Genomic DNA, 25,939 nt, shown 5'->3' with positions numbered 1-25,939 from the left:
GTATTAATTATTCAGTATCTGCTGTTCATTTATTCAGTGTCCACCATGAATTAATTTAGTATTCGTTTATAGATGTGATTGTAAAGGTTACTTTAGCCTGAAATGGACATTTGTTTCCTGTAATAAAGACCAGTGTTGACCCTCCTTTACAGGTTAAGCAGAATTACACGGGTTTATATTTTCCTCTTCCTCCACAATGAAGCCCTGAGTATTGACTTAACACCTACACACTGTGAAAAATACTTGTACTTTTAAATGTACTAAAGGAAGTTGCATGGTTTTCTTAAACATTTCAAGTGCAAATAAGAAGTCAACATAATGTAAAACTACTATTAGGAAGGCTCAAATTTCAAGACAATCCCACAACACAGATTTTGAATTTAAAATATTGACTCATTTTACAGTTTGTTGAAATCCAGGATGTAGCAGTAAATTCTATAAATTATTATTTTTTGTCTTTTGTGTTTAATTTCATAAAGTGTGCTGTCTGTTTTCCAAGGGTTTTAATAAATTAACAAGATGTAAATAATTCTACTGATAAGTTCAATCAACTTCTTATCTTTCTTTTTATAAAGTTAAAAAGCGGAATCACTGCTACAGTGCAGTGTACATTTAAGATCACTGTAGGTGTCAGAAAGTTGACGTCTCAACAACTGGGGATTTTGTTATGTGCATAAAAGTCTGTATAGCACCAGGAGTTCAATTTAGCCACAGCTGAAAATGTCACGTCGCTTTTACCATAAAGAAGGGCAGGGTTGCAGGTCATCTGCCTCTTCTCGCCTTCTTTTTTCTTCACCACCTCCCTGTGGTTTACATCAAAGGAAAATAGACAAACAGGCGAAATAAACACCTGCCTCAGTTCTGCACTCATGGATACTTCTGTAAAACCAGTTTGTGTGGCCTCCCTGCTCAGAGGAAGAGGTTACCAACGTTAGACCTGAGTTATACTTTCATATATTGTGTCAAGTGTTATACCCTTCTAAACCAACCACGGTCTACTGCTCATTAAATTCTTGCTTAATGGTTAAAGATTTATAACTGGATGGTGAATGTTTCTTATTAGATAGACACTGAGAAATTCAAAACAGATTCCAAATAATTCAGAATAGATACTGAATATTTCACATTAGATACAGAATAATTCAAAGCAAATACTGAATATTAGATAGTAAATACTGAATCATTCGTAATAGATACTGTATAATTCATACCAGATACTGAATAATTAATAGTAAATACTGAATCATTCATATCAGATACTGAATTATTAATAGTAAACACTGAATCATTCATAATAGATACTAAATAATTAATATCAGATACTGAATAATTAATAGTAAATACTGAATCATTCATACAAGATACTGAATAATTCATATCAGATACTGAATATTTAATAGTAAATACTGAATAATACAAAGCAGGCACCAACTTATTCATAAGTTTAATTATTCATGCATAATTAAAAGATACCATATAATTAATAGTAGGAATGATTCAAAGAACATACTGAACTATTTATAGTAGATTCTGAAACCCATTGTAGATACTGAAATATTAACAGGAAATCAATCATATCAAAAATTGAATAGTCTTAAAACAGACTGAAATGTATTCTGCTGTGATGTCCTCTGTAAAATCTGTCATCTAAGTAATATGCTGTAAAGTATGAAGTATTAAACCCACACTGGCTGAAAGTTTGTACGAGTGTCCCGCTTCAGTGTGCGCTTATCTTTACACCAGCATTGAAACTGTATGTGATGGAAAAATGACAGTCTTGTACTGCAGTTTGTAGTATATCATTTCAACCAATATGGTGATAAGTAGAGGTTAATAAATCCATTTTTGAGAACACAACCATCTCAGTGTATGCAGTGTATTTAGGAAAATCAATCAGAAATAATCAATTTCCTCTTTTATTTTGTGCAGCTGCTGTACTATTATTATCATCATAACAGTCCACTGTGTGAAGTGTTGGTTACCCTTCGTACTGTGGTTTATTGCGGTCCGTTCTGCCGTATAAAGTAGTGTTCTGTTTCCTGTGTCGTCCAAAGTATCCTGCTCAATAGTCATCACCTTTACCAGGGTGTGTTTCTGTGGGCTGAAGGACGCGTGGCTTTTGTTGAGATGATGAAAGTCTCCTTTAAAGCTTTAAATCTCTTTCGACATGTCTCCAAGACTCCTCTTGTTCTGTCTGTTCACTTTTAAATGTAAGTAGATTCCTCCTCCTAGGTAATCTAGATCTGTGGAGTATTATTTAGTGTGATGGAAATATTAGAAGACGTTCATCCGTGTGCAACAGTTAGACATTATTAATCCAGCTAATGTTATAAACTATGTTTATCTGGAAACAAGGCAAAATAATTGAATGTAGTCTCTGCTCATGTTAAAGCACAGTTACTGTTAATCCGCTGAATGCAACAGATTTGGGAGAGTTTATCTTTTATATTTATTATGAACATTGCAAATTATTAGAAATCATGCAGTGATTTTCAGTTCCCTTTGTATGGAATTGCTGCACACAACAGTAGATTCATAGATAGATTGATATTATGTGAGTTTTGTGTTTGTTGTATTATTTATGTTTCCCTAAAGTGTGAATGTGTTTTCCAGCTGTGTGTCCATCCATCGTCCAGTCTCCCGCTGTAGTGAAGGTTCTTGCTGGTGAAAGAGCTGTACTGAAGTGTAACCTGGTGGATATTATGGCACTTTGTGAACATGTCTCATGGTATAAGCTGCATCCAAGAACCAAAGAGCTGAAACAAAGCAGTGTCGTTATTAATGGTCCAGGGGAGAAAAAGGGACTGTGTCTGGGGATCATCTACAACACCACTGGGGAAGATTCCGGCATATACTACTGCAGTGCTGCTCACAGCATTATTTTATACACTGGCAATGGCTCCAGACTCATCGTGAAAGGTCAGTTTCTATCTATTAGTGCATTCTGCATCATAAAGATGGGCCAAGTTCTTGCAGTCAGTGATATACTATTACTATCACACAGCTGCACTCCACAAAGTTTGTCCATGCTCTTATACTATTGCTGTCTGAGCAGTAATATAAAATATAAACTATTTTTCATAAAAATAAACAGATGGACTGTGGTCTGTAGTTGTAGAACAATAGGAGAACGGACAGTGAGTGTAGATACTCACTCCTCTGTAATTAGAAAAAGCACAGGAAAGCTCCTGTAACTCTATTCAAGTCAATGAGCTGATACTGCCAATGGCATGAAGACTAGGCTGAAAAATGCTCGAATGTTTATTTAGAAATACACACAGTGAGCTCAAGGAGTTCAAGGCATGAGAAAATAGGACACAGTCAAAAAGAAACAAGCAGGCAAAGTCTGGCTTTTCTATAAATTAATAATTTTACAGTACATTGTGAATAAACCTGACATTTTAACATTTTGAATTAAATGATCTTCTAACATAGGCTTAGTATACATTGTGGACATTGGGGATGCAGGGGACATGTCCCCACCAGTTTCTGAAAGGCTGATGTTGTCCCCACGGTTTTTAAAGGTTTAGCATAGAAAAACATTGCCAATAAGAACTCCTTGTGAATTCTGCCCACGTAGCTGCTCAAGTCCAGTCCAGATTCTCATCCCAAGAGGTTTTCAAAGCAAAGTTAATAAGTTGACATGGGGACTCCCAGGTGGTGCAGTGGAGTAAGTGCTGCCCCTGTTACCTGGAAATCACTAGTTCAAATCCAGGTGATTGGGCAGCACAGTGGCGCAGGAGGTAGTGGCACAGTCACACAGCTCCAGAGTCTTGGTGTTGTGGGTTTGAGCCCCACTCCAGGTGTTTGTCTGTGAGGATTGTCCATAGGTGTGAATATATGTGTGTGTGTGTGTGTGTGTGGCCATGCCAAGGACTGGCATCCACTTCAGGGTGTGTTCCTGCCTTGCGCCTAATGATTCTGGGTAGTCTCTGGACCAAATGCAACCCTGAACTTGATAAGAGCTAACAGGCAGTGAATGAATGAATGAAATCCAGGTTAAGCCGAATCTATACGCACCTCTGTGTATCGTTTTGTACTGGCTCTGGTACTGGTCCAAAGTGAATCACCTTCTTCTACACGTCATGCCAAAATAGTAGAGCTGTGAATGGTCTTATTGTGTGCAAGTTAAATTCCTTTTCCAGCAGTAGTAGGTGGTTCTTGGGCATGTTAATTGGCAAAAGGCAGCATACTCTCCCTAGAGAGTCAGACAGTGTGAGACTAGGTGATATCTCAGTTATCTGAGGCCAGGAATCCTAGAGAGAAAAGTTGGCCCCACTGTCTAAGGTCTAAATGGGTAGGACGGCCCCTCTCCCCCAATTCTCTGCTCAATGAGTTAGCCGGCATTGGCCTCTGTCAGGTGATGTGGCAGATCTGGGCAGTTTACATTCTACTCTGGGGTCTTAAGCTGTTTGTTGGAATTGCCTTAGCAGCAGTTTAATAAGAAGTAGTGGATTGTCTTCAGGTAACTTGGAGGAAGCACCAGCTGAGGCAGTTCTGTAAATGGAGTATCAGGTTTAACTGTGGGTAAGAAAAAGAAAAATGCAGCACATAATAAAAAATAGAATAGAACACATAAATCCCAGATAACTGTCTGTGAACTGATTTGATGATAGTAACGTGAACATACTGTATTATGTCTCTCAACCCCAGAGCCCAGTTCCCAGCCCACCGTGGAACTGTACGTCTCAGAGGAGAGAGACAATCAGGACCTTTCTCTGCAGTGTGTGGTGATGGGGGTCACTCCTGTGGAGGTCAGCGTTCACTGGGTTGTAAAACAGTCAAAAGTGACTGGCTGGACAGAATCTGGCTGGACAGATGACAACGATTCAGCCTCAGAGTTCACCAGGGCTCATATCACGTTTACCCCTGAGAGAGGAGTGGATGAAGTTGAGTGTGTTGTTGAACTGGACGGCAGAACATTCTCCAAGTCCCTGAAAAGAGGTGGTAGCCGGTCATTACTTCTGAAATCAAAATTAACAACAGTAAATGACTCCTCTAAGTCATTACTGTCGGCACAAAACCTATTAAAACATCAAAACACTTTACAATATTGGTCCACAAATAAGCAGATATTATATGTAATGCTCCATTATTTCCTGATACAGTGGTGTATTAATATATATTTAATTGTGCACCAATATTGTAAAGTTCTACCAAATTACTTTGCAGGAAGGGAAGCTTTCTTATCTTCCAGCAAGTGTAAAATGATTAAAGTGTAAACTCCCCCAGGTCAGGAGTCGGGTTACTGAGGTCCGCTGGGTCTAAAAATCGAGCACTGGAGGAGGGTGAACAGGTCGTGGGACTAAATATCCTCACAGCATCTCCCCAGGCTTAGGCATACCTCATTCGTCATCATCTGCTCAAGATTAGTACAAGGCTAACACTGGTGCCCCTCCACTTCACTGCATCACTGTCGTTGTATCACCCACACACACACATTTGCTACAACATGCATTTTTATATATATTTTTTCATTTCTACTAAATGTTTAGGTTTTGTTTATCGGGGGTGCCACTATTTAAACAAAAAAAAAGACAGGTTTTGTCTCGACAGCAATGCTATTGAGAGGAATATATTTAAAATAGAATTTCCACTGAATATTCACTTTTATTCCCAGGTTCCAGTGATATTTGTACATGGTTTGTGCTATTGGGCTTCGGTGGGACATTCCTTCTGATTCTAGTGGCCTGCATTATTATTGTTTTTTCACGCTCAGGTATAACATAAATATAAAGCTACTGAAAATATTTGGCTTTAAATTGGCGAAACTCTTTGGTAATAATTTTAACTTCCTTTGTTTTTGATTTAAATACTTTCAGTGAAGAGAGACAGCGTGACTTTCAGGTTTGTGTTTCATTTTATAAGAATAGAGGCTGCTTTGTATGTCTGTGAAAATCCCTGTAAACCTCTCTGCATCATGGCGCAGGCAGAATACTCAGGTTCTGAATAGAAGCCAGCCAAAGTACTTTGAAGTAACCTGAGCACTACAACAGCATCTACATCAGAACATGCAAAAATGAGCAGTGAAGAAGGCAGTCTCGTGCCCTGCTTTAAAGAACTGAAGGATGAGAACGGTTTGTTGAGAATGACAAGCGGCAACATCTTGCTGTACGTCTGAAAAACAATTCGCAAACTCCTCCATGCTGTTTTCAGTGTAGTTCGGTGGTCAGGTATTGCTTGGGTCTTATGATCATGGCAATCACAGAGATCAATGAGTGTGCACAGGATACACAGCTCTGCAGAGCCACACGACACATGGAGGTGTTTGCGTGGATTAGTACCAAAGAATTGCCAGTTTTAAGAGTTTATCACAAGTGTTCTTCCTCATTCTAGTATTTATGGTTAAAATACTTCTGAATTTTCTTCATAGATATGAAGCTCACTTCAGACGTCAGAATGGTAAAACCTCCTTTTCTTGGTTTTATTTTTAACATCAAGCCACTACGGTGGCCGAGAAGGGCTAAACTAATGTACAAATATAAAAACACATTTACAAGCTATGAAACACTTTTACAAACATCCGAAACACTTTTACAGATGGTGATTCAGACTGAAAGGGTCGGTACAATACACAGGAAGTGCTGCTGATGTTTGTCAGCCAAACTGCTTTGTGGGGAAGAAGTGAATGGCGTTTTGGAGAGTAATTCTACTTGTCTATAGCTAGCGTTTACAGTCCACTTACTTTCGTTAAGATTTACAGGTGGTTTAGACATAGCCTGTGCATCTTCTACTTTCTTCTCTTTTAAAAACTCTAAAGACTTCCCACATGAAAATTAAAGCATGCCACAAATGACTCCCAGAAAAATGGACAAAACATGGTTTGAAATTACCCTCTCAAACTCCATTCACTTCTTCCCTGCAAAGCAGTTTGACTGACAAAGGTCAGCAGCACTTCCTGTGTATTGCACCCACTCTTTCCGTCTGATTTTCATTTGTAAAAGTGTTTTGGGCTGGTGAATTTGTTTCACAGCTTGTAAATGTGTTTTTAATTTGTAAATTAAAAATTTGTTTTGCCCTTCTCAGCCAAGGTAAAGTCACAACAAGGGATTTCAGGAGAATAATAAACAGAAGCAGAAGCCCCACCTCTGAGTATTTCCCTAATCACTGTAGAAGGTGTTGTACAATGTAAACATTTAAAATCTTTATAATTAAACATTTTTGGTAAAGTCACGTTCATTGAATCTCATGCATTTGTTTCGTTTACATTCAGTAAGTCTCTGGTCACTTGCTCACCCCCCGTTACACCTTTTACACAGACGAGGGCCATCTCGCCAAGGGGAGGTTCACTCCTCTGGTATCGGCTGGGATTCAGTGAGAATCCTACTATGGATGTTTCACATGGACCATATAAAAATGTGTTAACTGTGTTTCCAACTTTTATTGCATTTGTACACTGTTAACAGTTTCACCATGACATACCTACTTTATATCGTTGGTGTGATTCAAATCTCTAAGCACTGTCCCTATCATCAGGATTTCAGTCCCTAGTGATGCCACAGACATCTGTAACCAAGAATACAAGAGAGGATATATGTGTCTCACTCTCTGGGTGTCTAGAATGATCCTCTTCCTTCCTTCAACACAGTGATAGACAAAGCGGATGTCTGTGAGTTTACATAACAGACCTGTGCAGTTAGTCTCCCCTCCAAGTGTGGTGAGCTCCAGTGATGTTAGTAGCAGTTAGAGCTTCATGTTTTGGAAGAGGTTTTTCTGAACTAACAGGTGGCACTAGCAATAAACTGGGTGACGTTCTTAATTATCGAATTACAGCAGACATGTTAGATTTGTGCCATTGTCAGAATGATTAAACTAATTTACAACTAAGTTACAGTAAAGCTGTGAGAGTAGTCCTGTCAGAGATTGAAGACATTGCATTTGGTTCTTGTTCTCAGGTAAACGAAGGAGGCAGAATGTGGAGGAATCCTGTATAATGGTACGATGGACAAACCACACATGACAAATATATATATATATAGTGGTCATCACTACTGAGTACTGAGAACACAACTCCTTTGCTCTACAGCCTTGCTTAGCATTGGGCATGGTGCCATTAGGTTCATGTGCATCTGCTCCATTTCATTTCATGCTATATAGAAAAATTCATTCATTCATTCATAGTCTGTAAGCACTTATCCAGTTCAGGTTCGCGGTGGGTCCAGAGCCTACCTGGAATCATTGGGTGCAAGGCAGGAACACACCCTGGAGGGGGCGCCAGTCCTTTAGTCCTTCACAAGGCGACACACACTCACACATTCACTCACACCTACGGACACTTTTGAGTCACCAATCCACCTACCAACGTGTGTTTTAGTACTGTGGGAGGAAACCTATAGAGGAAAAAAAAGGGATGTCTGCAAGCCGTTGCATAAATAAAGGCTATACATCAGTGAACAATGGGTTACTTGTTGAATTTTTTGTTTACAGGAACTTCAGTATGCAAGCGTCGACCTCATCAGGACTGAGCAGAAAGACAGGACACTTCTGAAGCATTTTCATTAATATTTGGTTTGTCTGTGGCCACTGAGGGACTGAGCTGACACTGTTAACACTTGTTGGGACTATGAGAGGAAACCCACGCAGACACAGGGAGAACACACCACACTCCTCACAGACAGTCACCCGGAGGAAACCCGCGCAGACACAGAGAGAACACACCACACTCCTCACAGACAGTCACCCGGAGGAAACCCACACAGACACAGGGAGAACACACCACACTCCTCACAGACAGTCACCCGGAGGAAACCCACGCAGACACAGAGAGAACACACCACACTCCTCACAGACAGTCACCCGGAGGAAACCCACACAGACACAGGGAGAACACACCACACTCCTCACAGACAGTCACCCGGAGGAAACCCACACAGACACAGAGAGAACACACCACACTCCTCACAGACAGTCACCTGGAGGAAACCCATGTGGACACAGGGAGAACACACCACACTCCTCACAGACAGTCACCCGGAGGAAACCCACGCAGACACAGAGAGAACACACCACACTCCTCACAGACAGTCACCCGGAGGAAACCCACGCAGATACAGAGAGAACACACCACACTCTTCACAGACAGTGACACAAGGCAGTGACGGATCCCACAACCTCAGCTGTGACTGAAACACTATCTGATTTTTTGTTATGCATGCTCAGAGACATTCACTGTAAACTGTGATTCTTTAGGTCATGTGGACTGCGAAAATTATAACTTACTAAGTCATTTTAGAACTTGTGAATATATCTAATATGTTTCATTATGAGATTGTTGAAATATTATTAAATATTTCCAACATATTTCTGCAGTTTTTTGCTTGTTTTGATCCTTTGTCTCGGGGGAAAATGTCTTAAATAACTGGCAGATATTTTTGACCTGTTCTTCTTAAAAAAATTAGAAATGTAAGAGAATGATCTGCTCAAGAAAGTTCTAAAGATCAATAAAATATTTGTAACTTCAAAATATTTTGAATTATTTATAATATACACACAACACACTTTTAATGAAATCATAGAAAGCAAAATCTTGTATAACACCAATTTTAACCTTAAAAACACACACACACACACACACACACACACACACATATATGGGGCCAGCCATGGCCTGGTAGGCAGGTCATGACTGCAGGTCCCCGGGAGCCGAGGCTAGAGCTGCCCACTGCTCCAGCCATGTGTGCTCATTAACCCGTAGTGTTCACTAGTGTGTGTAAATATGTGTTTCACTGCACGGATTGGCTTAAATATGGAGAATATATTCCTGTGTGCAAGCACAGTGGCTGTATTATAAAAAGTGATTGTAATTCTGATTCTTCTAATTCATATACCAGTATCAAAAACATAAAACGTCCAATAAATTGTATAATATGCTAATAATATGAACCTAAATACATTACAAGGGAACATTCTGAAGCTTCAGGGTTTTATTTTATATCAAAATAATTCAGAAAGAAAAGAAGAGAGTGGTAGAGTTACAGATTTATTCCTTAAAACACTTTAAACCAGCTTCCTTTAATTTGTCATCATATAATTTTCTTAGCGTCAGTGCGATGTACGTACTTCTTTAGGCGCAGTAGAGTCTTTGATGTTTTTTGCATTAAAAAAATGGTTTTGTGTATACAATCTGTTAAAATTAACAGGCAGCTTATGTAGGTTTTTTTCATCTTAATTTTGAAATGCTGAATTAAATAACACTGTAAAATGTGACTTGTTTATTACTGACAACATGTGAAACCTTAAAAACCTTCAGAACATGTTCCCTCTTCCAGTTTCACAGAGCTGTTACAGACCAAAATCCCCCTGAAGTCATGACTTTTCTAAAGTGACAGCAGTGTGAGTGAGAAATGGGGTCTATTTTCATAAGGGGTCTGAAACCGCAGCGTGATGTGCCTGTGTGGAAGCGTAGGTGAGAAGTGGCCCCTCGCCGCTCACACTGCACCGCTGAGGTTAGAGCACACGCACACACACACACACACACACACACACACACATGCTGCAAATGTGCAGAATCAAAGTAATGTCAGAGATGGACTGCTTAACGGATAACAACACACACCTGCACTGAACCTGCACTGAATCTGATATCACCCACACGGCTCTCAGGTAACACACACAGCTCGGACTGCGCACTTTGATTTACTGGTTTAACCCTTTCAGATTTAAAGACAAATAATGTGGGTCAGCACTACAGATATGTTCAGCTGGTGCTGTGGCTGTGTTAAAAATGTATTAAAGAACATTGTATAATGAGAAACAATATGAGAAACAAACTGTATAATGAGCAAAATATTAGGTTTTTTTTTATTTAGGAAATGTAACACAGGATAATCCCAACAATTCTCATTCATTCATTCATTATCTGTAACCATTTATCCAGTTCAGGGTCATGGTCCCTACAATTCTTTAAATTCTTAATGCACCATTTCTATGTATTATTTGTTCACAATATTTTGTTTATAAACGTATTGGAAAATATTGGAAAAATGGCATGCGTTTAAAAAACTGCACAGGACACTTTATTTATTATTTATATTATTGCCATATTATAAATGCAGAACTTATTTTCACTTAGAAGTGCGACAAATCTTGGTAGAAATGTAACATAACATAAATATTACTTTCCCAGAAATAACTGCACAATTCACACTAATAGCCACTGATTCAATCTCAAACACTAACACATAAATCATAAGCAGTGATTTGAATGTGATGCCAGCAGCTCTCAAATCCTTCACAAGTATAACATCACATTACCATTGTGCTGACACTTCTCTCAGACGCCCTGTGATATACAGTGAAGGCAGGATAATGCTAATATGGCAAATATGGGGCATGTGTTCATGCAGAAATATTTAATGTTTATTAGAATCTGACTTGTAGAAAAGCAGATAACAACAGGCATATATTTCCCCAAGATGCATGGTTTAATGCGTGAATTGTGGATTTGGTAATAACAGATGGCTAGGGTACTGATTTATGTGTTTTATAAATACATGCAATACTTTTAATATCTGTTGGAGTCTTAGGAATAGAGCACACTTTGAGCAGATTATTTCACACTTTACATAAGCACTATTTCACTGGGTGACATTTCAGTATCCGCTGCCAGAATGGGACTAACTTAAAAAAGGGGGAAAATCTATACAAATAATTAAAATCTCTACAAAAGTTCAATTACCAACCAGTAACCAGTGAAAAATAATGCATATTAAAAGTTGATAATTTATTTTTGTTTGAAGATAGTAATATCAGACATTGAGAAAGAAAGAGCAAAGTTGACTTGAAATTTGAGTTTAAATGAAGTAAAAGTAAATTTTCTCTGATTAAAAGGTGCGCCTACAAATGTGTTTAATTTTCATGTCAGTTTTACTGACTTTTTAAGTAATAGAGACTTGTCAAAAATTACCAAGTGCTGGATGTGAATCTGAATGTATTCTGTCTTTATCTGAATAACATTTTTCTCTTTTGTGCAATAACCTTGTTCTTTTATCGTGGCCGGTGTTGTCCTGATCATTGGAGTGTGTTTATATGAGTCCACACTGAAATATAAACTCTCCTGTAGACTGTGTGTTTGAGTTGTTTTCTATAGTTTTGTCCTCCTGCTGAAATAAAAACAGCAGTAATACTGTACAGTTTGACTATAATATTCCTAACTAGGTTTTTATTAGTTGCACAGGTTTGTAAATAGTCTGTAAATCTAGATTATTTCATATCAGTTACTTTCACACAGACACAACAAAACCTTACAGAAAAGGAAAATAATTTTGAATCTTATCTGGTTAAAGTGAGATTTACACACGTAAGAAGCTAGAGACACATTCCTCAAGTGTTCGAAATAGAAGCTTGCTGCCTGATCACTGATCACTGAACACTGTCAGATAAATGAATACATTCACAACTGCAGTCAGCCGTCAAGTTCAGTTTTACTGACAATGTAATTGTAGAATATTAGAAATAGTAGTTTCAAAAAACAATGCTGTACAATTTAATGGCATCCAAATAAAATCCATTCTCTTGTACAGCAACTTTTACTTAAAAGTTTCTTAAAAACCTCTTAAGGGGTTTGTTTAAGAGACATGAGTGTGATTAACCTTTTAAAAACCCTAACCCTAACCCTAAATCTTCAGGTTCTTTACAGATTTACATGTTACAATAAGTGAACATTAATTGACGTTACCCAAGGCAGTAATAAGCATTGCTGAATAGTTAGGTGGTATCACAGTTAATCTTCCTGCAGAGTTCAGAGCTGAAACACTGTGATGCTCTAGGTGTAGAAGTCAATGTAGCTACAGATATAGACAGAGCGCACACATTTGCCTCTTTCAAACTTCCATCATGTCTCTCTGGCCGCTGCTCGTTTGTTGTGCCTTCACTTTCAAAAGTAAGTCTTTGTATTCTCCTCTAAACCATTGTTTTCTACTTTCCATGAGAAACTACAGACCAGATATTACCAGAGTTTAAATATAAATTACAGTTTCATTGGGTGTGTTGGGAGTGTAGTGTAAAACACACAACATAATTAGTTATTAGTTAACAGTTATTAAAAACAATGAGCTTGTCTGGTCTCGTTAGTATTAATAATAACTTTAACATGCTTAAAGTTTCCTTCTTTCTTTTTTTTTTTTGAACCTCTCGACATATACACCTGGTGTGGTTATATTTCTGGAGATACAAATTTTGTTGGGAATTTAACAGAGTTTATCTATTTGTGCTGTAGATTTGACTATTTTCTAAGTGTTTCTTGCTGTTTTTACATCTTAATTATTGCTTGGTTTTGTTTTTTCTCCTGTAGCCTCTGTCTCTTCTGTGCTGCTGCAGTCGCCTGAAGTGGTGCATGTGTCTGTGGGGGACACCTTTACATTAAACTGTATACATGAAATGAAAGTTAAATATTGTTATTCAACTACAACGTGGCACAAAGTGAATCCCAGAACTTGGAAACTCTCAGAGGTCAGCTCCTCTAGTCCTGACCTCAACAGACAAGCAGCTGACACTAAAATGTGTTCACTGACCGTCTCTAAAGCGACTCTTCAGGACTCAGGAATATACTACTGCGCTGGTGGATATAACCTAATGGGTCTGGTTGGAAATGGCAGCCGAGTCATTGTCACAAGTGAGTTAATGAGAGTAATTTAGATTACAGCCACATTACTTTCACACATGGGGCAGTTACTGCAGAAAAAAATATTCCAAACACACTTTTTTCCACTTTTTACAGCATTAGAAATACATTGGCACAAATGTAAAAATGCCAAAGAATAAAAGTAATGGCGTGAATCATAAATATGTAATACTGTAAAGCATATCAGACGAGTATATCCTTTTTTTTTGCTAAAAGCAGATACCCTGTGGAAGCTGCATTAATGAACCTAAATATCTTTTTTGGAAGTGTAAAATTCCAAAAAATGTTTTCTAGTTTTTTGCAAACGTTCAGATTTCGCTGAGCAGTTAGGAAAAGGCCACCCCTCGTCTATAATCAGATTGTAGTAAATGTTCCATAAGTGGGATGAAATTCTAAATTCTGTACAAACCATGGCTCATGAACACAATGTCATTAAGTTTGTAAAACTATATATGTGAATATTTCCAGTGTAAACAAGTCTGAATCCATGTCTCCTGCAGAACAGACCTGACTCTACTTTGGAGTTGAATGTTGTGTGGATAATGAGCTGTGTGTTGTAGATCCAGGTCCACTGGAGTTGTCCATCGTCCCGTTCTGGCCATTGGACGTGTCCAGCTCCAGTGTTCCTCTGCAGTGCTTGGTGATGGGAGCTGTTCCCTCTCAGGTCCAGATTGTTTGGATGATTGATGACAGGAAGCGCAGTGGATGGACGGAGTCGAGCTGGACACAGGACCGTGACTCACCTCTGGAGTTCACTCGAGCCCACATCACACTTTCTCAAGCAGAGTTTAAACAAGCGGCTCAGATCGAGTGTGTGGTCAATTACAGCAACAGGAGCCTCTCCAAAACTTTGAGACCAAGAGGTAAGAGGCAGTCAACAGCAGGCCTTTTTTTAAACTATACTTGATAAAGTACGTAAATATTTACTTGTTTGTTTGGTGGTGTGGTGTACTATAGCTTTTAGTTACTTAAAATGTAACTGTAGCTCCTTTGCTACTTTACCTGGTAACAAGCAAATTAACAGTTATATAATCAATGTGTAACGTCACTAAATCAGGTACCGAGGCAGATGTGTGCTCCTTGCTGCTTTACATGGGCTTCACAGCTGTGTTCCTCACTATTGCTGTCACTGTCACCGTCACTGTGTGTTTACGCAGAGGTGAGTGTATAGCTGCATTCCTGCTTTTGTACCATTTGAAAAAATCAGCCAAGTCCTTCACATCAAAATATTATGTTTTATGTTTTTATTTCCTTCAAATGTTGAATTAACATACTACTATGGAGTGCAGTAAGGAATTTTACAGGAAGGGATCATTTATTCATCCATTGTTAGAGAACTAGGAAGAAGTGAATTAATGCCTTTAATTTATTTTTCTTACTTTTGTACCATGTGCCTGTAGTTCCAGTTCCAAACATATTACTGTATTACTGTCAGGAAATATTGCCACTGATTTAGACATATCCTCTGTACTTTTAAATATGTCACCGTTTTGAAATGTGGATATGTTTAATAAGCCAGAAAATTTAATCAATAAAATACTAAATGTGTAATATTTGAGTTTAGAAAGACATCAGGGCGTGTATCTCATTTGTTTATTCAGAAAATCAAAAAACATTTGAGCACCTACGGTTTTGCGCACTACCATAAATATATGTTCTCTCAGCTGTGGCTATTTTTCACAAAAATAATTACAATTATTATTAAAATAATAAATGTTTGTAAATCAAACTGCAGGTCAATGGTACAAAAGCAATATAGGTTTTTGGAATATGAAATATTTAATTTATCATTGGAACAAAAACATTTTTCTTCAAACCAACAATTTCACAGAAGAAGGAAACCACATTCTTATCTTTTAATATGAGTTCATGTTAAATAATTGTATTGTGGCTAACTTTTTTCTTTTATTGTGGTTAATGGACAGGAGTGTGTTTTATTAACAATGTTACACAACTTGGTTTTTGTTTTTAATTAAAATTAACCTGTTTTTTCTCTCCTCATAGAGAAACGTAAAAACGCTACAACTAAAGGGTCTGTGTCTCATTCTCTATAATCCACTATTAAAATAATACATATATTTAATAACATATTTAATATTTACTATTGCCTGTTTTACATTCACCACCGTTGTGAACGATACTGACTCACACCAAACAGGACCAACCTATCATCACTTTTAGTCAAGGTTTTAATTATGCACTTTTGAGTATGTGTGGATATTGTTTTTTTAATAATGTACATTTGCTATTGTAGGAAACGTGCCAGAAATACTCAAAACCAACAACAGAACCAGGGTAAAAACTTCTCACACAGATGATATAGTGAGATCATTATCAGTGTGTCAGTGCAGTTCAAAGTAAACCATTCATACATTTTTATTAACCATTAATTTGTTTCCCAATTTCCATTGTTCTTCATCATTTGCTCTTTACACTGTAAAATGCTATGGGCCAAAAGAAATTATCCAAAATGACCTGGAAGTTCTTTACATTAACTTTTATTTAAATTCAATAATAATTTTGTCTTCTTCTGTAAAGTTACCCTTTAGGAAAGATGTGATTTTCTTTGAACTGTGAAAATGACTTTTAAAATGATGTTTAGTCAAATCTCTTCTACCCAACACAGGGAAACGAGAAACATTTAAACCAGCTGTGGAGAGACCACCCAGGACAGTGAGTGGACAAAAAAATAAACAACATAATTTACTACTACACATTTAAAAAAAAATAAATTACAAAACAAAGATATATCAGTGCACATTTATATAAAAACATTATGCGTTTTCAGCTGAAAGATTTACTAATAAAAATGGTAAATACACAAATTTAAAAATATATTTAAATACAAAAAAAAATAATATCAATAAAAACATTTTTTTTTTAATTATGAAAAGAATTCAACAGAAAGATTTATCAATTAATGCCATTTTTCATTACATTTTAACAGACATTTACTAATAAACAACATTTTATTAAAAATGTAAATACAACCGACATGTTTACAATGAACCACATTAAATAAATTTTGAATTGATATATTTACTAATAAAAACTATTTTATGATTAACTGACATATCAACACTGTGCAAATACAAACATATATCTCCTGAAATAATTATTTTACAGGAGTAGGGAAAAGAAAATATTTACCAACAAGCAGGATTTTAATTGATATTTTATCAGACATATTTATTAATAGTCAACATTTTATTAAAAATGAATATACAGGGTGAGTCAAAAGTCACAAGACCCTCTTTTTTCTGAATACCCAACAAGTAATGGGTGAGGGGCCTATCTTTTAGGCAATGTTTGGTCATATTTGGTCAAGGGCAATTTTTTCCAATGGGAGGGAGGTCATGGAGCAATTAAAAAAAATAAAACGGTGTCCTGTGACTTTTGACTCACCCTGTACAACATAAATATTTACCAATAAAACACATACTAATTATAATTTTTAATTGACATATTTAATAATAAACATCATTTTATTAAACATTATTATACAACAAAAATATTTACCAATAAATTCAGCGTGCTACAGAAAACTTTACCAACAATCGGCATTTGAATTAAAAATTAACAGACATATTTACTAATAAACAGCATTTTATACACCTTTACCAGTGAAGAGAAATGTTTGCAAACATACACCGTATTAAAAAGTGTTAATTCAAAGAGATTTATTCCATATATAGTATAAATTCTGTATAATTTACAATTATAAAATGTTTAAAAATAACTAATCTTTTCTTCTATCGCTGTTTTGCAGGAAGTGGAGTATTCCTGTCTGAACCCTGAGATTCTGAACCAGAATTTAAACACACTTCCTCAGACAGAGTTACAGTAACTACCTGTAATTTTATGTAAATACACTGTAAATACAACCAGACCAAAAATGGCAGTGGCAATAACACTCAGTGTGGTAAAACTGATTAAACCATTTACATCAGATCCACAACAAATGAGTGGAAGCTTGTTTCCAACATTTAAACAACATATGTAGTAATTTAGTAAATCTCTAAAACTGAATAATGAATTACTTCCTCTTGGTATGTCTCATAAAATAGATTTTATATCGAAAATCTGATTTCTCATCTGGCTGTTCTGATTTGTGTTAATAATAATGGATTAGTTTCTTATAATAATCAATCAGTTTCACATATGTATGACTTAAGATTAGATATGACTTTATGATATAATTATAATAATAAAGGCGTTATTTCATTTGTATTAGATTCTAATAAATGTTCATTAGATAATCAATCATAATTATTAGGTACCGATTTAAAATTATACGGAAATGTCCTATTGTGATCAATTTAGGGTATATATATATATATATATATATATATATATATATATTTTTTTTTTTTTTTTTCAAGTGGTAAAAATAGGCCATGCGAAGTGGTAATGGGGGAAGATATAGACCACAGCTCTCAGCTCTTCTTCTTTATGCCTGGTCACATACCTTTTGTATTATATTTCATTCTGTAAAATTACTGTAAACATGGATCTTTTCACAATCATTTAATCTATATTTCAGGCAAACACTGCCCTCTACAGCACACTTGGAAACAGCATTGTTTGGGACTTGTTTCATTTAATTTCAGAGTGAACAGAATGAATGTGAAACTTGAGTCTCCACTGTATCATGTTTCACCAGGAGCAACTAAAGTGTGATATCAACCACCGTCCAAAGCAAAAAATAAAAAATAAAATAAAATCACATTTTTAGGCAGAATTCCCTCTAATTTAGATCAGACAGTTCAATGTGAAACAGGTCGAGTCACACATACACAGCTGAAGGTTTGTGGTTTCATACCCCCACCTTGAGTCACTGTATGTGAGGGGTTTGTTGTGTTCTCTTCATGCGCCGGTTTCCTCTCACGGTTCAAGAACACATATTGGTAAGTGGATTGATTGTATGACATTGTTCACGAGTGTGAGTGTGTGTGTAAGTGAGTGAGTGTGTGATGCCCTGTAATGGACTGGTGCCCTGTCCCAGGCGTGTTCGTACTTGCCTTGCACACAGTGATTCTGGTTAGGGTACAGATCAAGTGATCCCAAACAGAATAAGTGATTAGTAAAAAACAAGTGCTTACAAAAGAGTAAATATATGGAAACGTATACATGAGTAAAATAAATAAAATACATTACGTACATTTAAATAGAAACAAAATGAATTATAAACTCATGCTCATACAAGTAATTTGTCTTGGCTCTATGTTTTTGGAAAGACACAAAAAAACAGTTGTGCTTGAATATAAAAGGTGATATAAAATATATATCTTAAGTTTATTATTATTATTATTATTTACACTGGAAAATAAGTAAAGAAATGCGGTATCTGCCTGTGTTAATAAAATCATTAAGTTCATGAGAAGCATTGTGTGCTATAAGGAGCAATTACTCTGCTTTGTGTTTAAGCGTTAATACTTCCGGCTCTTGTACGTCAGCAGTTTTAAGTGTTAAAGGTGGTAAGGGGACCTGTGTGTGTAAATGTGTTTGTTGTGTTTTCTGCTGAAACATCAGAAATGGACTTCACTGAAACAAGCTGTAACCACAAGAAAATGAGGACAAAGAAATAAAAAAAAACAGAGTGGCCCTCTGAGAAGTGCAAAATCAACCACTTCCTGTCAACACAAAGCATCAAGACGACTGTAGCACGTTCAGCTACACCATCAACTCACACTGCACATAATCTCTCTGAAACTGTCCGTTACATATGAGATTTAGATCTAAAGTGTAAAGTAATTAAAGCTAATGAACACACTCACATTCCTATCCCTACACCTGCTGAGCACAGTACATCAAACATAGAGCACAGTAATAACACACTACCTCCCCCATGTTTCACAGCTGGTATAATGTGATCACTGGTATTTAGACCAGGTTTACACAGTCTTAGTTTTTCTGTGGAGAGTATGTAATGCCAGCAATCATCAGGTGTCTTCAAGTGTCTTTAAAAATGTCTTGTAGTTTTATATTTAGTTGTTGTTTATTCTTTGACACTGTTTGAAGAACTGCAGGCATTGTTCTACTTGTTTCTGTGCAAGACAATGCAAATAGAGTACAGTGGTTGTGCCTGGGGCTGCTGGTACTTTGGCACATCCAGTAGTTCCTAATTGATCCCCTGGTTTTTCTGTGAGTTAAGGTCAGGACTCTGTGCTGGACGCTGGACTTCCTCCAAACTAAACCCATCAGATCAGGTCTTTATAGAACTGACTTTGTGCCCAGTGGCAGTGGGACAGGAAAAGAGCCTTCGGCAGTTTTGGTACAATGTTGGAAACATATAATCATCTCCAATGTCTGTTATAGCAAAACGTGCCTGTCCTAAACCACAAAAATCAGCCACAGAACAGTATCCTTCATCCATGATCCACCAAAGTAGATGCTTCCTTTTCACAATAATAACACATACAGCCGAAAAGGGCAGCTCCATCAGGACAGAAACATCACAAACTGACTTAAAGGAAAGGACGCATTCTAGACCACATTTTAAAGAAACTGCTACCCGTTGCTGTTTGTTGCTTTCTGTTTTCAGACCTTTAACACTGTATGAAAGTGAAAACCCAGCCTGCAGTAGCACAGGATGATTATCTTTGGGTTTTTAAGTCTGCTGTGTTGACTTTGTGCTCCTCAGCTTTGTGATTTTAACTTAGTTGTGTCATCTTCATTGGGGAATTGTTGTGTCTGTGGTGTGCCAGTGTTTATAGTGAAGGATAATGGGTTTATGTGAAGGAGGTATTGTTGTTGATGTCCAAAACACAGATAATCCTACCCAAAATTATTATTCCACATACATCAGTATCTTATAGAAGTTTGGTCTTCTTTCAGTGTTCAAAGCAGAGACAGTGATGCTTCTGATGTGTGTTAGATAAGAGAGCACTCACACCTTAGTATCATTCACACCTTCACCATGGGACCATTTCAGCACGTGCTGCTCTTTTTTTGCACCTACACTTTCAGAAGTAAGTCTTGTTTTGTCTTTTCTAATGTATTTCTTTTACCAGAAACTTAAAAACATGAGTTCTCTAAACCGTTTCTGAGGTTGAAATACAGAGAAAGTAATAACTTTTATCATATTAACATGGTTTTATAGATGATTTTAGATTACGTTAAATTCAAGACACATATCTGACTTATGGCTCTTCCTCATCCCTGACACTCATCCCAAGGGGTGAGTGTGTGATGTCCTGTGATTAACGGCGCCTAATTCTGGGTTGACTCCGGACCCAGAACAGGATCAATTCTTTTTAAAAATAAATGACTTAACATTTTGAACATTGTTTTTTTCTTTTTTTGTAGCCTCTCTCTCTTCTATGTTGCTGCAGTCACCTGAAGTGGTGCATGTGTCTGTGGGGGACACCTTTACATTAAACTGTGTACATGAATTTAAAGTTAAATATTGTTATTCAACTACAACGTGGCACAAAGTGAATCCTAGAACTTTGAAACTCACAGAGGTCCGCTCCTCTATTCCTGACCTCAACAAACAAACAGCTGACACTAAAATGTGTTCACTGACCGTCTCTAAAGCGACTCTTCAGGACTCAGGAATATACTACTGCGCTGCTGGATATCACCTAATGGGTCTGGTTGGAAATGGCAGCACAGTCATTGTCACAAGTGAGTTAATGAGATCAGTCTAATCCTCAACTGCATTACCTTTCAGATTATGGATTGTATGAAAAATGATCACTGTTTATTATCAGGAAAATAACACGGTAACATCTCCAACTCTGTTTTTTTCTTTAATATAACATGATTTTACAGAGTGTTTACAGCGTATACTTATGTACACTTTTAGAATCAGATTTTTTGCTCGGTTGTTAGTACACCACATGTGCAAATGAGTGTCCACACCTCTTTCTAATTAGTGAATTCAGCAGGAGAGTAGAAGCTGTTACTGCAGCCCACGGGGAACACATTTCTGATTAATCCCTTTAATCTGAGAAGAAATGCTTGTTGTCTGTGGATCCCTGGTCAAATGACAAGTAGTGTAATTAGAGCTACTGTTGACATTAGTGTGGTCTATGTTTAGATTTAGTTGTTGCCTTATTTCAGTGTCTGTGTGTTATGCCCTGTGAAGGACGTAAAAAATCCAGTAACTTCTACATGAGTTGCACTGTAAGTTCTATGTCTCACACACTATTTTTAATTCATCAGATAAACAATAATTATATATGATGTGTAGGGATTTGAGCCCTGTAGGTAGTGGGCAACCGTTTTATTAATCAGAAAATCCAGACCTGTTAGGGATGTGTGTTTTAGATCTGGGTCGGTTAAAGTTGGATAATGAGTTGTGTGTTGTAGATCCAGGTCCACTGGAGTTGTCCATCGTCCCGTTCTGGCCATTGGACGTGTCCAGCTCCAGTGTTCCTCTGCAGTGCTTGGTGATGGGAGCTGTTCCCTCTCAGGTCCAGATTGTCTGGATGATTGATGACAGGAAGCGCAGTGGATGGACGGAGTCGAGCTGGACACAGGACAGTGACTCAGCTCTGGAGTTCACTCGAGCTCGCATCACACTTTCTCAAGCAGAGTTTAAACAAGCGGCTCAGATTGAGTGTGTGGTCGGTTACGGCAACAGGAGCCTCTCCACAACTCTGAGACCAAGAGGTTAATTTACCTACTGGGTTATTTGATTTTTTATTCACCTTGTTAATTTGGACAACTTTTATTAATTTTTATACCTACCTAATATTTCTTTATTTGTCTGTTAAAGAATCTTCTTTGATTCTTTAATATTTTCTAATTTTATTTGCATATTATTTATATATTTAGCCATCGTGAATATTGGATTACTTGGCTAGTTATTATATTTATATATTTATCTATCTCGTTAATTTGGATTATTATGACATTTAAATATGTAGCCACACTTATTTTATGTTACTTATAATGGTTTCAGTATAAATTTGTGTGTGTGTGTGATGTCTGCTCTGTGTGTTTTGCATTGGGTACATTTCAATGTAATTAATTCCATTATTGTATTTTTTAATCACCAGGAAATTATCAACATGATATCACCTATACTGCGATGTTCGGGGCTTTGTTCTTCCTCACCATCGTCGTGGTCACCTTCACTGCTTGTTTACTCAGAGGTGAGCATAAAATGTTTGTTCCATTTAAAAACAATAAAATATGTATTTAATCCACATAAGGCTTGCAAGAGCAAAAATGTGTGATATGTGTAATAACTCATATTTAACAAATTAAAAATATTATTTAAATATTGCAAAGTTGTTGCACAGGCCACATTGTGTATTTTGCACATTCATAAATCTTTATTATATATCGGTGTCATTCAAAAACCTAATTTTTTCTGTTATGTAAATATTTTTACATAATTTCAAAAAATAACATTCCATTCAATGAAAGTAAAGTTCACTGTAATTTTATAAAAATATGCACAGGCTCTATTTGATGTTTTATTCAACAAGTAAACAGCATTGTTAAATGTGTAGGAGTGAGTTTGTGGACTTTATTTCACTTGTTTTCAAAAAAAGAAATTTCTATAGATTTTTAGTTTATTCCACTGTAGGGAGAAAGGACACCCCGATGCCCTCTGGCCAATCCTCAGCCTGGACGGTCAGTGGACACAGCATCAATACTTCTTCAAAAAAGTTCAAAAAAGTGCATTTCTGAAATGGATAATATTCTTTGTTTTGCAGGTTGTGGAGTACTCCTGCTGTGATCAGCGGTGTGACCAAATTACAAATGCAGAATCAGGATTAAATTATCCATTTAAACTCTGTAAAAGATCACTTAGAAAGGAGAGCTCACACTTTTAACAGAGTGAAATAATAAAAAACATTTTTAAATAAACAGATGTAATTAAATTGCTCATTGCTTAACAAAATCTGAACCACAATTATTATATTTAACTTTCATTTGCATTTGAAGAATTTGCTTTAGTTTTTATAATGTTGTATAAATTTTTATTACATATCTTATGTTGCTGTTTTTTCTACTTTTTAACTACATTATAAGTTAAGTTTGTTCCTTCTCTTGCAAAATTATAATTTCAGAGACATAAGCAATTGTTCCAGACAGCAGTGATATACAGATGTTTTTGATGTTTCATGTTTTCACTTCATTTTGTCGTATAATACATGGTGTAATGGTGCAGCGTTTGTGAACAAAGAAAAAATTAAAGTTGCTTTTATAAGTTACTTTTATAACATACAGTGAGATTTTTATGTATCTATTAAACAAAAAGTTATCTCCAAAATTATTTAATAATTGTTCTTGCCACTTTTCAAAATTTGTATTCGAAATATAATAATCAACAAATGTGATGTTAGTAGAAAACTCTCTGCACAGAATCTGTTCCTCTACAGATTTTTACAGATTCATTTCATGGCACTTACTAAATAAGTTAGAGATATTTTAAATTATTCATAATATATCCAATATCATTCATTCATTCATTCTTTCATTGTTTGTAACCCTTATCAAGTTCAGGGTCACTGTGGGTCTGGAGCCTACCCAGAATCACTGGGCACAAGGCAGGAACACACCCTGGAGGGGGTGCCAGTTCTTCACAGGGCAACACACACTCACACCTACGGACACTTTTGAGTCACCAGTCCACCTACCAACGTGTGTTTTTGGACTGTGGGAGGAAACCGGAGCACCCGGAGGAAACCCATGCAGATACAGGGAGAACACGCCACACTCCTCACAGTCACCCGGGGGAAACCCACGCAGACACAGGGAGAACACACCACACTCCTCAAAGACAGTCACCCGGAGGAAACCCACGCAGACACAGGGAGAACACACCACACTCCTCACAGACAGTCACCCGGAGGAAACCCACGCAGACACAGGGAAAACACACCACACTCCTCACAGACAGTCACCCGGAGGAAACCCACGCAGACACAGGGAAAACACACCACACTCCTCACAGACAGTCACCTGGAGGAAACCCACGCAGACACAGGGAAAACACACCACACTCCTCACAGACAGTCACCTGGAGGAAACCCACGCAGACACAGGGAAAACACACCACACTCCTCACAGACAGTCACCCGGCAGAAACCCACGCGGACACAGGGAGAACACACCACACTCCTCACAGAGAGTCACCCGGAGGAAACCCACGCAGACACAGGGAAAACACACCACACTCCTCACAGACAGTCACCTGGAGGAAACCCACGCAGACACAGGGAGAACACACCACACTCCTCACAGACAGTCACCCGGCAGAAACCCACGCGGACACAGGGAGAACACACCACACTCCTCACAGACAGTCACCCGGAGGAAACCCACGCAGACACAGGGAGAACACACCACACTCCTCAAAGACAGTCACCCGGAGGAAACCCACACAGACACAGGGAGAACACACCACACTCCTCACAGACAGTCACCCGAAGAGCAGGACATGAACCCACAATCATATATATGTATTTAGATACTAAATGCATTATAGTAGAGACAATAAAATAAATGGGAGTTGTTCAGCTTTGTGATAAAAGTGTTAAAAGAGAAAAGCTTAACTGTGCAACACTGCCTCTCAAAAAAGAGTATAATCAACCACTTCCTGTCCACACACAGGCCCCACCTGACTGTGGCTCCCTCTGCTACACCAGCAACTCACATTTCACATGCATTACATACATACAGGCAGCCACAAGATTAAAACCACAGACAAGTTCATTGAGTAAAACTGGTGGGTCCCTGTTAAGTCACTGAACAACTGTCTGACACCTTTAGATGCAGAGAGCAAACTGTGCTTCTTTTAAAACTGGTAAAGAGCCCATAGGCTCTGTGTCATAATTTATGTAAATGAACAAAACATTTTTTTATCTTAAAAGTACAGATTCTAAATCATAGCAATGATTAACTGAGCAGTATTAATGAGAATAGAGCCTCTATGGTTGCTGCACTATGTAACTAGGGAACAATCTCCTGCCTCCTCCCTCTTGTCTTCAGGACAATGTTCTAAAAGTGAACTACACTCTGCAACTGTAGGTGGAGCCCAGTAGCAAAAACACCAAAAATTACTTAGTGCTCTTTTATATAAATCTGATTTCAATACTGTGTCTTTATGCTGTACATAAATGTGATCTGGTCTGATGTCTCAGGCTGAAACACTCCAGATGTAGCACTCTTAATGTTTAACACCCTATTTGGACGGAAATAGTTTTGTGTGGAACTGTGGTAAAATATTTATCACCAGAGTATCTCAGTAATTTTAGTCCTGTCCGAATATACCATTTTAGTCATTTTTCCAGAAGGCATACTTTAATTTCAGGAAAGATTCTCTAGCCTTTTACCTCTGGTCTTATAAATAAA

General features: G+C 37.3%; 3 protein-coding genes across 3 annotated transcripts; all 3 read left to right on the top strand.

Annotated features, from left to right (window-relative positions):
• The first annotated feature begins 2,071 nt into the window (after positions 1-2,071).
• Positions 2,072-8,674, top strand: LOC136700508 (titin-like). Its single transcript, XM_066675893.1, has 8 exons — positions 2,072-2,210; positions 2,614-2,919; positions 4,654-4,944; positions 5,621-5,719; positions 5,823-5,847; positions 6,374-6,402; positions 7,896-7,936; positions 8,428-8,674. Exons 1-8 carry the CDS (start codon positions 2,168-2,170, stop codon positions 8,500-8,502), a joined length of 909 nt encoding a protein of 302 aa, XP_066531990.1. The 5' UTR covers positions 2,072-2,167; the 3' UTR covers positions 8,503-8,674.
• Positions 8,675-10,528: 1,854 nt separating this feature from the next.
• Positions 10,529-17,715, top strand: LOC136700429 (uncharacterized). The gene is made up of 9 exons (XM_066675781.1): positions 10,529-10,602; positions 12,737-12,880; positions 13,292-13,612; positions 14,182-14,484; positions 14,679-14,780; positions 15,626-15,653; positions 15,876-15,916; positions 16,248-16,294; positions 17,391-17,715. Exons 2-9 carry the CDS (start codon positions 12,835-12,837, stop codon positions 17,466-17,468), a joined length of 966 nt encoding a protein of 321 aa, XP_066531878.1. The 5' UTR covers positions 10,529-10,602; positions 12,737-12,834; the 3' UTR covers positions 17,469-17,715.
• Positions 17,716-20,540: 2,825 nt separating this feature from the next.
• On the top strand, positions 20,541-23,415 carry LOC136700230 (immunoglobulin alpha-2 heavy chain-like). The gene is made up of 6 exons (XM_066675513.1): positions 20,541-20,592; positions 20,930-21,250; positions 21,938-22,240; positions 22,630-22,725; positions 23,166-23,212; positions 23,296-23,415. Exons 1-6 carry the CDS (start codon positions 20,541-20,543, stop codon positions 23,413-23,415), a joined length of 939 nt encoding a protein of 312 aa, XP_066531610.1.
• Positions 23,416-25,939: the final 2,524 nt, after the last annotated feature.

This window comes from Hoplias malabaricus, chromosome 6, assembly GCF_029633855.1.
Source record: "Hoplias malabaricus isolate fHopMal1 chromosome 6, fHopMal1.hap1, whole genome shotgun sequence".
NCBI lineage: Eukaryota > Metazoa > Chordata > Actinopteri > Characiformes > Erythrinidae > Hoplias > Hoplias malabaricus.
The sequence above is the reverse complement of the archived record's forward strand: the minus strand, read 5'-3'. Positions and strand labels throughout refer to the sequence as shown.

What these genes read in the sequence shown, in the direction of transcription:
- LOC136700508 (XM_066675893.1), top strand. Translation starts at nt 2,168, where the DNA reads ATGTCTCCAAGACTCCTCTTGTTCTGTCTGTTCACTTTTAAAT. An exon ending in CTCCAAGTCCCTGAAAAGAG is followed by an intron (nt 4,945 to 5,620) that starts GTGGTAGCCGGT and finishes TTTTATTCCCAG; the next exon opens with GTTCCAGTGATATTTGTACA. An exon ending in TGGAGGAATCCTGTATAATG is followed by an intron (nt 7,937 to 8,427) that starts GTACGATGGACA and finishes TTTTGTTTACAG; the next exon opens with GAACTTCAGTATGCAAGCGT.
- LOC136700429 (XM_066675781.1), top strand. Translation starts at nt 12,835, where the DNA reads ATGTCTCTCTGGCCGCTGCTCGTTTGTTGTGCCTTCACTTTCAAAA. An exon ending in CAGCCGAGTCATTGTCACAA is followed by an intron (nt 13,613 to 14,181) that starts GTGAGTTAATGA and finishes TGTGTGTTGTAG; the next exon opens with ATCCAGGTCCACTGGAGTTG. An exon ending in AAACCAACAACAGAACCAGG is followed by an intron (nt 15,917 to 16,247) that starts GTAAAAACTTCT and finishes TACCCAACACAG; the next exon opens with GGAAACGAGAAACATTTAAA.
- LOC136700230 (XM_066675513.1), top strand. Translation starts at nt 20,541, where the DNA reads ATGGGACCATTTCAGCACGTGCTGCTCTTTTTTTGCACCTACACTTTC. An exon ending in CAGCACAGTCATTGTCACAA is followed by an intron (nt 21,251 to 21,937) that starts GTGAGTTAATGA and finishes TGTGTGTTGTAG; the next exon opens with ATCCAGGTCCACTGGAGTTG. An exon ending in CACTGCTTGTTTACTCAGAG is followed by an intron (nt 22,726 to 23,165) that starts GTGAGCATAAAA and finishes ATTCCACTGTAG; the next exon opens with GGAGAAAGGACACCCCGATG.